The sequence below is a fragment of the Aplysia californica genome, unplaced genomic scaffold, assembly GCF_000002075.1.
Source record: "Aplysia californica isolate F4 #8 unplaced genomic scaffold, AplCal3.0 scaffold00302, whole genome shotgun sequence".
In the NCBI taxonomy this organism is placed as follows: Eukaryota; Metazoa; Mollusca; class Gastropoda; order Aplysiida; family Aplysiidae; genus Aplysia; species Aplysia californica.
Genome location: NW_004797572.1, coordinates 579,737 through 590,842, shown reverse-complemented (window position 1 = coordinate 590,842; position 11,106 = coordinate 579,737). Strand labels below are relative to the sequence as shown.

Sequence of the window (11,106 nt, the reverse complement as noted above, 5' to 3'; positions counted from 1 at the left end):
TTGTTACTCTCCTGTAACGCCTCTAATCTTCTGGCGCTCATATGACCTTGTGCAGTTGCGAGCGCCGTAAAACCTCTACTTAACTAAAATGATGATGATGATGATGATGATGATGATGATGATGATGATGATGATGATGGTGATGACTTACTGTATCATTTCAGAGTGAATCCTGGTCTCCAGTTTGGCATAGGAATCAACTTCTTGTAGGACAACGCCTTGCCTATCCACTGCCTATGTACAGTAATGGGAGGATGTGAAATGATTATATTATACTGTTAATTAAGGATTATACGAGATAGACCTGCTTGAAACTGTTTTGTTATTCTTCTGTTTTCCATTGGCCTGATTGTTTCTGGATGTGATTGGTCTTCAGCGAGAGATGTCGGTGTGTGTGTGTGTGTATCTGTGTGTGTGTGTGTGTGTGTGTATCTGTGTTTTTGAGAGATAGTAACACAAAAGTTGGTTTGCTCCCAGGAATTTGTTGCGTATGTTGTCCTGGCAACCCACATCTCTGATTCTGATCCTGCCAGTTGTGATTTTATTTTTATGATTTTAGTTTAAATGGTTGCAAGAAGGAAGAGAATTTTGATGGCCTGGGCACAAGCAATGACTTTGAAAAGATCAGCTGTGTAGGAGAAAATCTTTTTTTTTTTTAAAGCCACTATTTAATTATTAAAGATTTGTAGTGTGATCACATAAATATATTTAAATAAAAATTATATATTTTTTTGCTTCTAAGGCCAGCAGTTTTAGGAGTTATGGAGATTATTTAGTTGATTTGCATGTCTGCTTTCAGTAAGAATGGAGTCTCAGATATGGACAGTTTGTGCAAGAGGCCATCTTATGGGCAAGATAGTTATGCCGACTTGGCTGTGTGATTTCTCTCTTTCATAATCCGCACACTTATTATAAGTAGATACGATGTATTGTATGAGTGCTGAAGTGAATGTACGATTGAAACGACATGGGCTGTGCGTGTTTGAGGTGAAGGTTTCTGTTACTTTAAAGCAGCATTTAGGTATACTTATAAACAGTGTGGGGGATAGAGAATGTATTGTTTGTTTCCAACTTTGATGAATAATTGAAGAACTGTCTGTAGCATTTCTCCACTGACTGAACCAGGTATGAAACACCCAAATAAAAATCTTTTGATGAAACCGACACTTGTGTATGTATTTGTGACTGATAAATAAATAAGTACAATGACTCACAAGTTGGGCTCTATCTTGCCCTTACTGAAGCCCTAACTCCAATTTCTGACTTTGGGAGTTTTTGTCACAGTAATTTAGGCCTTTGAAAAGTCTTCCCCTAAAGTCTGATTAAATTTTCAGTTTGGTAGGAATTTTGAATGTTGCCCGGATGGTGGCCGAAGCCTACTCTTATCAATTTTAGGACCACCGAGGGATCTCTACTCTTACTTACATGCGCCACTTGCACAAAACATAAGTATTTAAATGACTGTGTTCCATTTACATAGAATTTCAATGTTATTTTTGTACATACTTATGTTTTGTGCAAGTTGCACAAGTAGAGTAGAGATCCCTCGGTGGTCCTAAAATTGATAAGAGTAGGCTTCGGCCACCACCTGGGCAAAATTCAAAATTCCTACCAAACTGAAAATGTTTTTAATGTGTCCCACGCGCTCATATGACCTTATGCATTTGCAAGCGCCATAAAACACTTACTGAAAAAATAAATACTCCTGTTTTCTTGACTGGAATTCAGCGCTCTTAAAGTGTTTTAGTTTTACCTCAAAACTGGAAAAATGGAGTTGGTGCACGAATTCAGCGCTTTTAAAGTGTTTTAGTTTTACCTCAAAACTGGAAAAATGGAGTTGGTGCACGAATTCAGCGCTTTTAAAGTGTTTTAGTTTTACCTCAAAACTGGAAAAATGGAGTTGGTGCACGAATTCAGCGCTTTTAAAGTGTTTTAGTTTTACCTCAAAACTGGAAAAATGGAGTTGGTGCACGAATTCAGCGCTTTTAAAGTGTTTTAGTTTTACCTCAAAACTGGAAAAATGGAGTTGGTGCACGAATTCAGCGCTTTTAAAGTGTTTTAGTTTTACCTCAAAACTGGAAAAATGGAGTTGGTGCACGATAGCTCTCAACTTGCGATGTGTAAAATTAAAATGACACACACACAAACAATGCATTTTGTAAATATGAATAAGTTTAATTTTTTTTTCAAACAAATCAACATGGTTATCAAGTATACAATTCATTTTGTTTTCATTTTGTTTTCACTGTGTTTTCAGCCTGTGATACCCTTACATTTGTCTTTCTAGAACATCAAACTTCTGTAGTCTTTACTCTATACATTCAGCCCTTCATTTTGCTCACCCTCCATTTTGCAGGAAAGCTTCGTTTTTTTTTTCTCTGGTGACTACTTTTGGTGTCTTTCAAAGTTTTAAGGTTTTTTTGTTTTTTTTTCACTCCGTGCAATCTCACATTAAAAAATAAGGAGTGAAAGTTGAATGCCAATGAAAAATGTGACTTTACTGAGGTAAAATTTTCTAGTTCCTACAAGCAGCTCTGAAATTTTGCTCGCTTTATTTCTTTTTAGAAATAGACAAATTATACGCAGCTTCCATGCTCCACAGCTGAATGTTTAGGAACGGTTTCCTAAAGCTTTTTGTTGACAATGGCGCTCATATGGCCTTATGCAGTTGCGAGCGCCATAAAATCTCTACTAAAACTTTTTGTCGACATGCGTAATGATTGCAAGTATAAACAACATGAAAAGAAAAAATATGAATGTAAGCAGTCTCCTTCTGCCCTGTATGTTGCCATCATGGTGAATCTAGCACCTCATTCTCTTTGTTAATGAACTATAAATCAGATGAAACTATCAGTGGGAAGTGATGCTTTTATATTTCTGCACTGCAGTGCTGCTTTCTTCTAGGGATATTTAATAAATCAAAAAGAGCATTTTCACCAATAATTTATTGGTTTATAAATAAACAATAATTGATGTCCTGTGAACTTCTCCTGGCCTTACCAATATTTACTCTCAGCTCAAATGTTCACTCACCCGATTTAGCTGAATGAAAAGGATGTTGTTCGAAACTAGTTTTGTTATAATCAATCTTTCCTTCAAATGTTCATGTGAATATAATATAAAGTGCAGGTCTTGACCAACAGATTGCCAACAGTACCCTTTTTGTATGAGCTGAAAGCAAACTATTCTCTTTCTAAATCGAAGGTAACAGTTGCAAATCTTGTCAACCTGCGTAGATCCACAAGTGGAGGCGGTGGAGCTTTTGAATGCCGGAAAAAAAGTGGCAAACTTTTCTCAGCCAGAATTGTGTCTCATCAAGCCACGAGTCATCTTAACCTTTAATTCTCTGAATTCTTTTATTTCACTTGAGAAAATATTCTCCTTTTTGAATGTATTGGTCATTGTCAGACGGATCGACGAATGGACCCATTAATATTATTCTTACTTTACTTCTTTTGAGGGAAATTATTGGCGCGTGAGAGTGTCAAGCAGGCCACAGAAAAAGAACGTATTCATATCATTCATGTTTTGTACCAATGTTGCATTTCGTATATTTCGTAAACTTGCGCCATATCGAACCAGATGCAAGAGGGTTTCCAAACCATCTCTCTATATCTAACCAGATGCAAGAGGGTTTCCAATCCATCCTTTTTGGTCAATAAATATACATTTAATCTGATTTCTGGCTTCGATAATAATATTTGCAACTGTTACTGCCGAAATACTTCAACCATTTCAGATATGGAATGAAAAGAAAGTACATGTATTGGAATTGGATTACAGATATCTCCATATATATAAAATGTTAAATTCGATATAGGACACATTATATATAGGAAGATCAGAATAAAAACAATGTAATTGTGTAGATAGATAATTAAGTACATTATTACATTTCTGACTAGTTTGCCAGTAGTAAAACGAGCATCTCGAACCTTTATCAAATCATCATTGGAAGCACTCTTTCTCCAAACCCAAATTTAATAAAGAAACATGTAATGTGAGGAGGATTATACATTTGTGAAGCGTGCTCACAAAATGAGTTATATCTACTTTTTGAATTTTTGCCCAAATGAAATAGGATATAGATACATCATATTTATACGTGGCATTTGTACAATTTATAAGAAATGATAAAAGAAACACATTTAAAATTTGAAGAAAATGGCATTGATTGAAAATTTATAAATCCAATCCCAGTGTCAATTTTCATCCGATATATCTCCATTTATTGTGGACTGCGAGAAGTAACTCTTGTTGTCAGCACGCCTCGCACATACATATTATATATATATTTATACACACATAGCATGAACTTTTAATAGTATACAATGTATTATGGTATAATTTTGATTTTGATATATGAATATCAGAAAATGTCTGTTTCCTACATACGGGTGCACTCTTTAGGAATTAATTAAAGAAATAAATATAGGAGGGTATGAAGATATGCCATTCACTTTGCTGAACATTTTGCAAATGTAAGAATCTCAGGTTGTTTGGCTTCCTGCAAGAATCTCATGATATCCGAGTCCCAACGGACTACAAGGTACAAGATATCCGAGTCCCCCAACTGACTACAAGATATCCGAGTCCCAACGGACTACAAGACACAAGATATCCGAGTCCCAACTGACTACAAGATATCCGAGTCCCAACTGACTACAAGATATCTACAAGATATCTACAAGATATCCGAGTCCCAACTGACTACAAGAAATCCGAGTCCCAACTGACTACAAGATATCTACAAGATCGAGTCCCAACTGACTACAAGATATCTACAAGATATCTACAAGATATCCGAGTCCCAACTGACTACAAGATATCCGAGTCCCAACTGACTACAAGATATCTACAAGATATCTACAAGATATCCGAGTCCCAACTGACTACAAGATATCCGAGTCCCAACTGACTACAAGATATCTACAAGATCGAGTCCCAACTGACTACAAGATATCCGAGTCCCCCAACTGACTACGAGATATTCGAGTCCGTGACTACAAGGCTGTTACTGTTAGGTTATCTGGACCACTGCAAAAATCTCAGATTACCTGGTTGAACAGAACCCTCCCCCCGCCAAAACTTGCAGCAAAATTACAGTATTCATCATTCAAAGCAGTTGTTAAGTCAGAGACATCAACCGAAGCTATGATGGACTATTCACATAACTTACAGTTTAACTTACACCTAATTTCTTGTGTTTTCTATTTGGACTTTACACTTTGTCTAGCTGTTAATTAGACTATTTCATTAACCCTATCCGTACACCCTGGGGTCATTTTGTACCCTCGGGGTTGTATTCTTCACATTTTAGAATACTTCTAGTACGAAGATCTCTGAAATTTTCTGTATTTCTAAAAAAATATTTTTGACAGACTGTTATGCAAAGTGTATGGATAGGATTAACAAGTAAATTTCCTCTGGAAAGTGGTGGCACAGAGTTCCCCATGTCGTATTCGTATGGATACGATAGTAAAACACTACGTACGGACAGGGTTAAAAGCCATTTACAATACAGTAGGAAGTTGCAGGACTCTTTCATGAGGGGGACCAGCTGTTTGATGTACTGGTACTTTGCAACAATATTTGTGGTCAGCACAGTTGAGTGTCTTTCAGCCACACTTCTGATCTTATGGTAGGTAAGATCTAACACCTAGCCTTCTCGGATAAGGGTGAAAAATCTTGTGAGGTCCTGTGTGCAAATTGCTCACGTTGAAAATCCATTGGTGGTCCAAAATCGATTAGAGTAGGCTTTGGCTGCCACCTGGGCAAAATTCAAAATTGCCTGCCAACTGAAAATGTTTAATGTGTTTGGCGCAGTCATATGACCTTATGCAGTTGGGAACACCAAAAAACACTTTCCACCCCCCCCCCCCAATAAAAAAAAATTAAAAAATCACACAGTCGAGTGACAGGTAAGAAAATTTGCCTGACTGAGACTCTTTAACAATTGCTCAGCACAGCTGCCTATCTGCAGTCTAAATGAATTCACACCTTCTCCAAATGTATCCACATTATAATCATAATCCATATATTATATTTCAATAAGAAGGAGGAGAGATAAAATTCACACCTTCTCCAAATGTATCCACATTATAATCATAATCCATATATTATATTTCAATGTGGACTTAACAGCACAAAAATGAACTTGGTGAGTCAGTCTAAGTACGCATGTCCACGATTTACACTTTGATTAAAAAATTTACTTTGGATCCATCACCAGAAAATGTACAAGCACAGCCATATCAGAGCAGATATCATAAACAATTTGTGTACGGTATATTTCATTTTAACTGACATAAATTTGGCAATACAATGTAATTAAGTGAAGAGAATCAATGTGGTGCTTCATATACATATATATGTTGTTTTGTTCCTTGAAGGATACTTTTTCTCTTTGAGAATAAAAAAGATTAATTCGAACCTCAATTGGAAATAAAACAACGACAAATCTGATCAAATAACGATATAACTGAGAAAACCACCATCAACCCCCACCCCCCAACCACCACACACACCCCTCCCACTCCCACCCCAGGCCATACACACACCTAAATACATGTACATTTTTACTTTTTTAAAACTAATCAAGGCACCATTAACTTCTAAGCATGGAATATATGGAAGAATGTAATGTGTACAGACTGAATTTATACTACTTTCCTAGACTGTATACAGTCTTGGCCGCTCTTTGCTCTCTAAAAAACCCCCAACAACTTTGCTGCCAAGTATATAATCTACCCACCGCAGGCGCAGTGAATGAAGAGCAAAACAGCAGCTTTGTTATTTAATCGAGTGTGCGCTCAACATTTCTGAGGCAGCGTGGTGGAATCAGGCTCTCGTCAAAATAATCTGCAGGTTTGTGAATTTTCATCAATTTTTTTTTTGGCTCAACACCTTACATGCCCATTAAAGAACTCATTTCTGTGTGGATTTTTCATAAAAACGTTGATTAAAGGCACAAAAAAGTGCGTTTTGAGTTACCACGGACTCTTAAGCTAAGGAAATAACTAATATGTGGCGGCCATTTTCTCACTAATTTTACCTCTGAAAACAGGTGATACTCACCTCCTTCATTCGCAAATATCTCGACTTGTATTTAAGATAAATGGATACTTTTTTCATCCAAATAAAGACAACTGAACAAGCTTTAAGATGATACCAATAACTATACCTGCCCAAAAATTGACGAGAGCCTGATTCCTCCGCGCTGCCTCACATTTCCCCCCAATGCCCTTCAACTTCAACTGATTTCAAATTGAGACTAACTGTGCGCTCTATTATTTACAGTGAACCGTAATTACATCACAGTGCACAGTCTAGGGTAGTAAATATACAGACACATAAATCTATGGTCAAGTGTTATAGGAGTTCACAGTACCTGGTATATTCCTTTCTCAGTGGATACTGGAATGTTGGTAATTTGAATACAGGTTTTTTTTATTTATTATTGCAAAGAAGAACTGTTTAAATGCATATTTATATTGATGAAAAAAAAAAAAAGATAGGAGAAGTATTTTTACGTCTTGTTATGTGTTTGTACGTGCAGAGACTGATATTTACACAATACAGGACAGACAGGGTAACGTTTCAACAGACAGTGAAGATCTATTACGTATTAACCGTGTTTGTTTTTAATGGATGACCTCCAGGGAAATTTCAGAAGCACGACTTTTAGCCTTTGTCTCTAATTCTGTACTATCGTGTGTTGTGTATGGGTATTGTGCGCTCGGTATAAGGCTAATGGGCCCGTAATTATGAGATGGCGGGTTCCAGACTTCGAGGTTCAGTTCGTTGCGTCATTGGGAAAGGCGCTTTACACGAATTCCCCCCCATATTTGGCTCCGTCCTATTGGAGATAGAGATGTTAAACTCGGAGGTACCGTCTCTTAAATAACTTTACAGTATTGAGACAGACGTTAAACCTGTACGATTTCAATTTAGCACTCTATACGTCTACATCACACCCATTATCACCATCAGCACTGTCAACTGGACTTTTTATACAGCCATAAGTGATAAAGGTACAGGGTAAATGACTGTCTTCATGTATAGGTAGAGAATTTAGTTACATGTACAATAAACTCTAGCCCTGCCTTCATTCGCAACTTTCTTGCAAGTAGCCTATTACTTTACGCCCATACTACAAGTGTACAGGGTTTCCACTCTAAATGAGGCCACATTTGGATAGCCGTGACGTCATGCTCGTAAAAGCTTTCGGTTTATTCTAAGAATTGGCAGCAGTAAATTTACTTTTACCCATTTGACTATTTAAGTTCAGCTGTCATAATATGATTATCAGGCCCCCGAAAGCTTACCATTAGATCTGTCTGTCATTCTACAGTCTTGCAAGGGGTTAGTCACAACTACTAACATCACAGTCATGCATAGGGTTAGTTAAAACTACCGACAGTGATAGGTTGCAGGGATCTAATTCTGATCTTCAAGCACTCAAAGTCAAAGGACCACGGCCAAAAGTTCAGTCAAACTAGCATATTAAAAATTTGTACACATATTGCATATACATGGAATCTAATTTTAATTATTTCATTCGTATCAAACATCTATTATCCTTTTATCACCTCCTTCTTTTCTTTGTAGTTTCTCTCTAGTAACACCTCTAATCTTCGGCACGTTTAATAATATGATCTGTATGTGATGCAGGTGCCGTAAAAAATCTTTCTAAAACTAAAACTCCGGTCTTCATGAGTTTTTCCCTCTGTTACCACACCCCAACTGGAAAATAACTCTGTTCATACAAAATAGTCGAAAGTACCAGAGTACGGTAGGTTTCTGTTAATTAACACACGTTGCTGAACACAACTTGTGTCGCTTGGTGTCTGCCAGTTTCTCGAATCTCTCCCGGGAAGAGAAGGGTATAAGAACAGGCTGCAGCCTAGAGGAGAAGGGGAGGGAGTTCCCCCGTACGTCAACAGTCGTGGTGCTGGTTCCAAAGTGTGAGGGCACGGTTGCTCCATCCACTAGATCGGTGACCAAAGGACTGGTGCAACAGGAGAGGCGCCAGGAGAGACGCTTGGCATGGGTTCTTCTTGGGCACTTGGCAGGAGTTCTGGGGCGCTGGGCAGGAGTTCTGGGGCGTCTGTGGCGCTTGGCAGGGGACCTTGGGCGTCCCGGTGGGGTTCTTAAGGCGTGTAGCAGGAGTTCTAGGAATGTGTGGCAGTAGTTCTAGGAGTGTGTGTCAGGAGTTCTAGGGCGTCTGTGGTGCTTGGTGGGGGTACTTGGGCGTTCTGGTGTGTGGCAGGAGTTCTAGGAGTGTGTGGCAGGAGGTATTGGAGTGTGTGGTAGGAGTTCTGATGGGGTGTAGGAGGAGTTCTAGGGGTGTGTGGCAGGAGTTCTAGGGCATTAGGAGTGTGAGTGTAGCAGGAGTTCTCATGGTGTGTGCGGCAGGAGTTCTAGGAGCGTGTGGCAGGAGTTCTAGAGGCGTGTGTGGCAGCAAGGGTTCTGAAGCTTGTGTTATTCTTCGTATCGAGGGGATGAGCTCTTTCCGAAACTTGAGACCTGTAAAAAAGATCCATAAAAAATTGTTAAGTTCTTGTCTAATACTAATGCATGTTCAAGTGCAGTTCTCTATATATTAAGGGTGGTGTAAACTTTAGCCCCCTATTTGGAACTTGATTGACCTAGTGCGCACTATGGGGTCTCCATTCTGCGTGGGGCTACATTTGGAACCCCATGGCTTTATGAGTGATTGAGGCTTTAAAGAATGGGTAGGGGATGGTGGTCGAAACGACTTTTTCTTTCCGTTACGAAAGCCCAAAAGACACGCTAACGTATGTTCTTGAAGCTATAATAACGTATGACACGGGTGTGACTGAAAATGTTTTATACCCACAACGGCATCTTTTAGAACCATTTTTATCGAACTGATATCTTTGAGGGTTTTATCAGGAAGCAACGCAAAAAAGATGTTTGTTTTGTTTTCATAAATTTTACCGCACTTGCAGCACAATTTTTATTTTTTAAAAAAATTGTTAATAGGCCTACGTTATAAAAGTGCCAACGATAAGGGGTGTTACTACAGAGTAACATAATATAGAGAAAAGCAGCAAGAGAGATCAGGACGATAGGAGTTGGATAGGAAAGAAGGAGCAATTTAAACAACGCCAGAGCACCCGCCAACCACCTATAACGCTAATAGTAACCAGCCCAGAAACTGTGGGATAGCTAAAGGGCAAAAGAAACAACGACAAATCGTGAGCTTAGAACTACAAAGTTCTATCTGATCAGCACCTAGTTTTGAGAAATTTGACGTTGGAAAAAAAAAAAAAAAGAATTTCCCAACATGCCAAGTTTTTTTCGGATGCGATTCTTTAAATAATATCTTGATAACGACTCCGCATAATTTAACGATTTAGTAGATAGAACAGAATCTGATAGAACGTTCAGTTTCTGACTTCAAAACGGCCAACAATGTCAGGTAGAACTTTGTAATTCTAGGGTAACGAAATAAAGAGACGAGGATTAAGCTTGGACGGCCTTGAAGACCAATGAACAGCATGGGGTTAACGCCCCTATCAACACATTAAAGGTTATTAAAAAGGTGGGACCTCCAAATAATAAGCTTAGTAATAATAATCCATTTCAGATAAAACGAAGACGAGTAAGTGGGGAGCCTTTTTTTTAATATGGATGATTTACGTTCCCTTAGCCAAAGTTTAGATAATTAAGGAGGTGGGCTTCGACTTTTCTTGCCAAGGCCAGCCCGGGATGAGAAGGATACAACGTCCCAGGAGAAAGACAGAGACGGTCAATAAAATTTCTCTCCACACGGAAATCGAACTAGGATCTTTTGCGTGTGGTGATGGCAAAGCGCCTGAAAGCTTCGAAAACTCAAACTCAAAGCAATCTAAGTTCAAGAAAGCCGCATCGGGGAACTGAACCAGAATCACCTTTATGTTAATACAGACCGATATGATGCAAATTAAGACAGCAGCGCGCCTTTTCTAAATAATTACATGTACATTTCGGAAAACCGACTATGTTTTTTAGTTTAGTTTTAGTAGAGGTTTTTCGGCGCTCGCAACGGCATAAGGTCATATGAGCGCTAAGGGGTGGATGTCAACAAAGAAGTCCTTA

The 11,106-nt window shown here is 38.5% G+C and overlaps 2 protein-coding genes across 2 annotated transcripts in view; one reads left to right on the top strand and one right to left on the bottom strand.

The window, feature by feature from the left end:
* Positions 1-1,164, top strand: part of LOC101849301 (sorting and assembly machinery component 50 homolog A) — a gene marked incomplete in the record, with an annotated part of 21,499 nt that extends 20,335 nt beyond the window's left edge. Inside the window, 1 exon segment of the mRNA XM_013084564.2 lies at positions 165-1,164. Coding sequence (XP_012940018.1) covers positions 165-210 — 46 coding nt within the window.
* A 7,454-nt stretch (positions 1,165-8,618) lies between these two features.
* The window catches only part of LOC101847200, a gene marked incomplete at its 5' end in the record, with an annotated part of 65,237 nt that continues 62,749 nt past the window's right edge, over positions 8,619-11,106 (bottom strand). The window contains 1 exon segment of the mRNA XM_005101877.3: positions 8,619-9,528.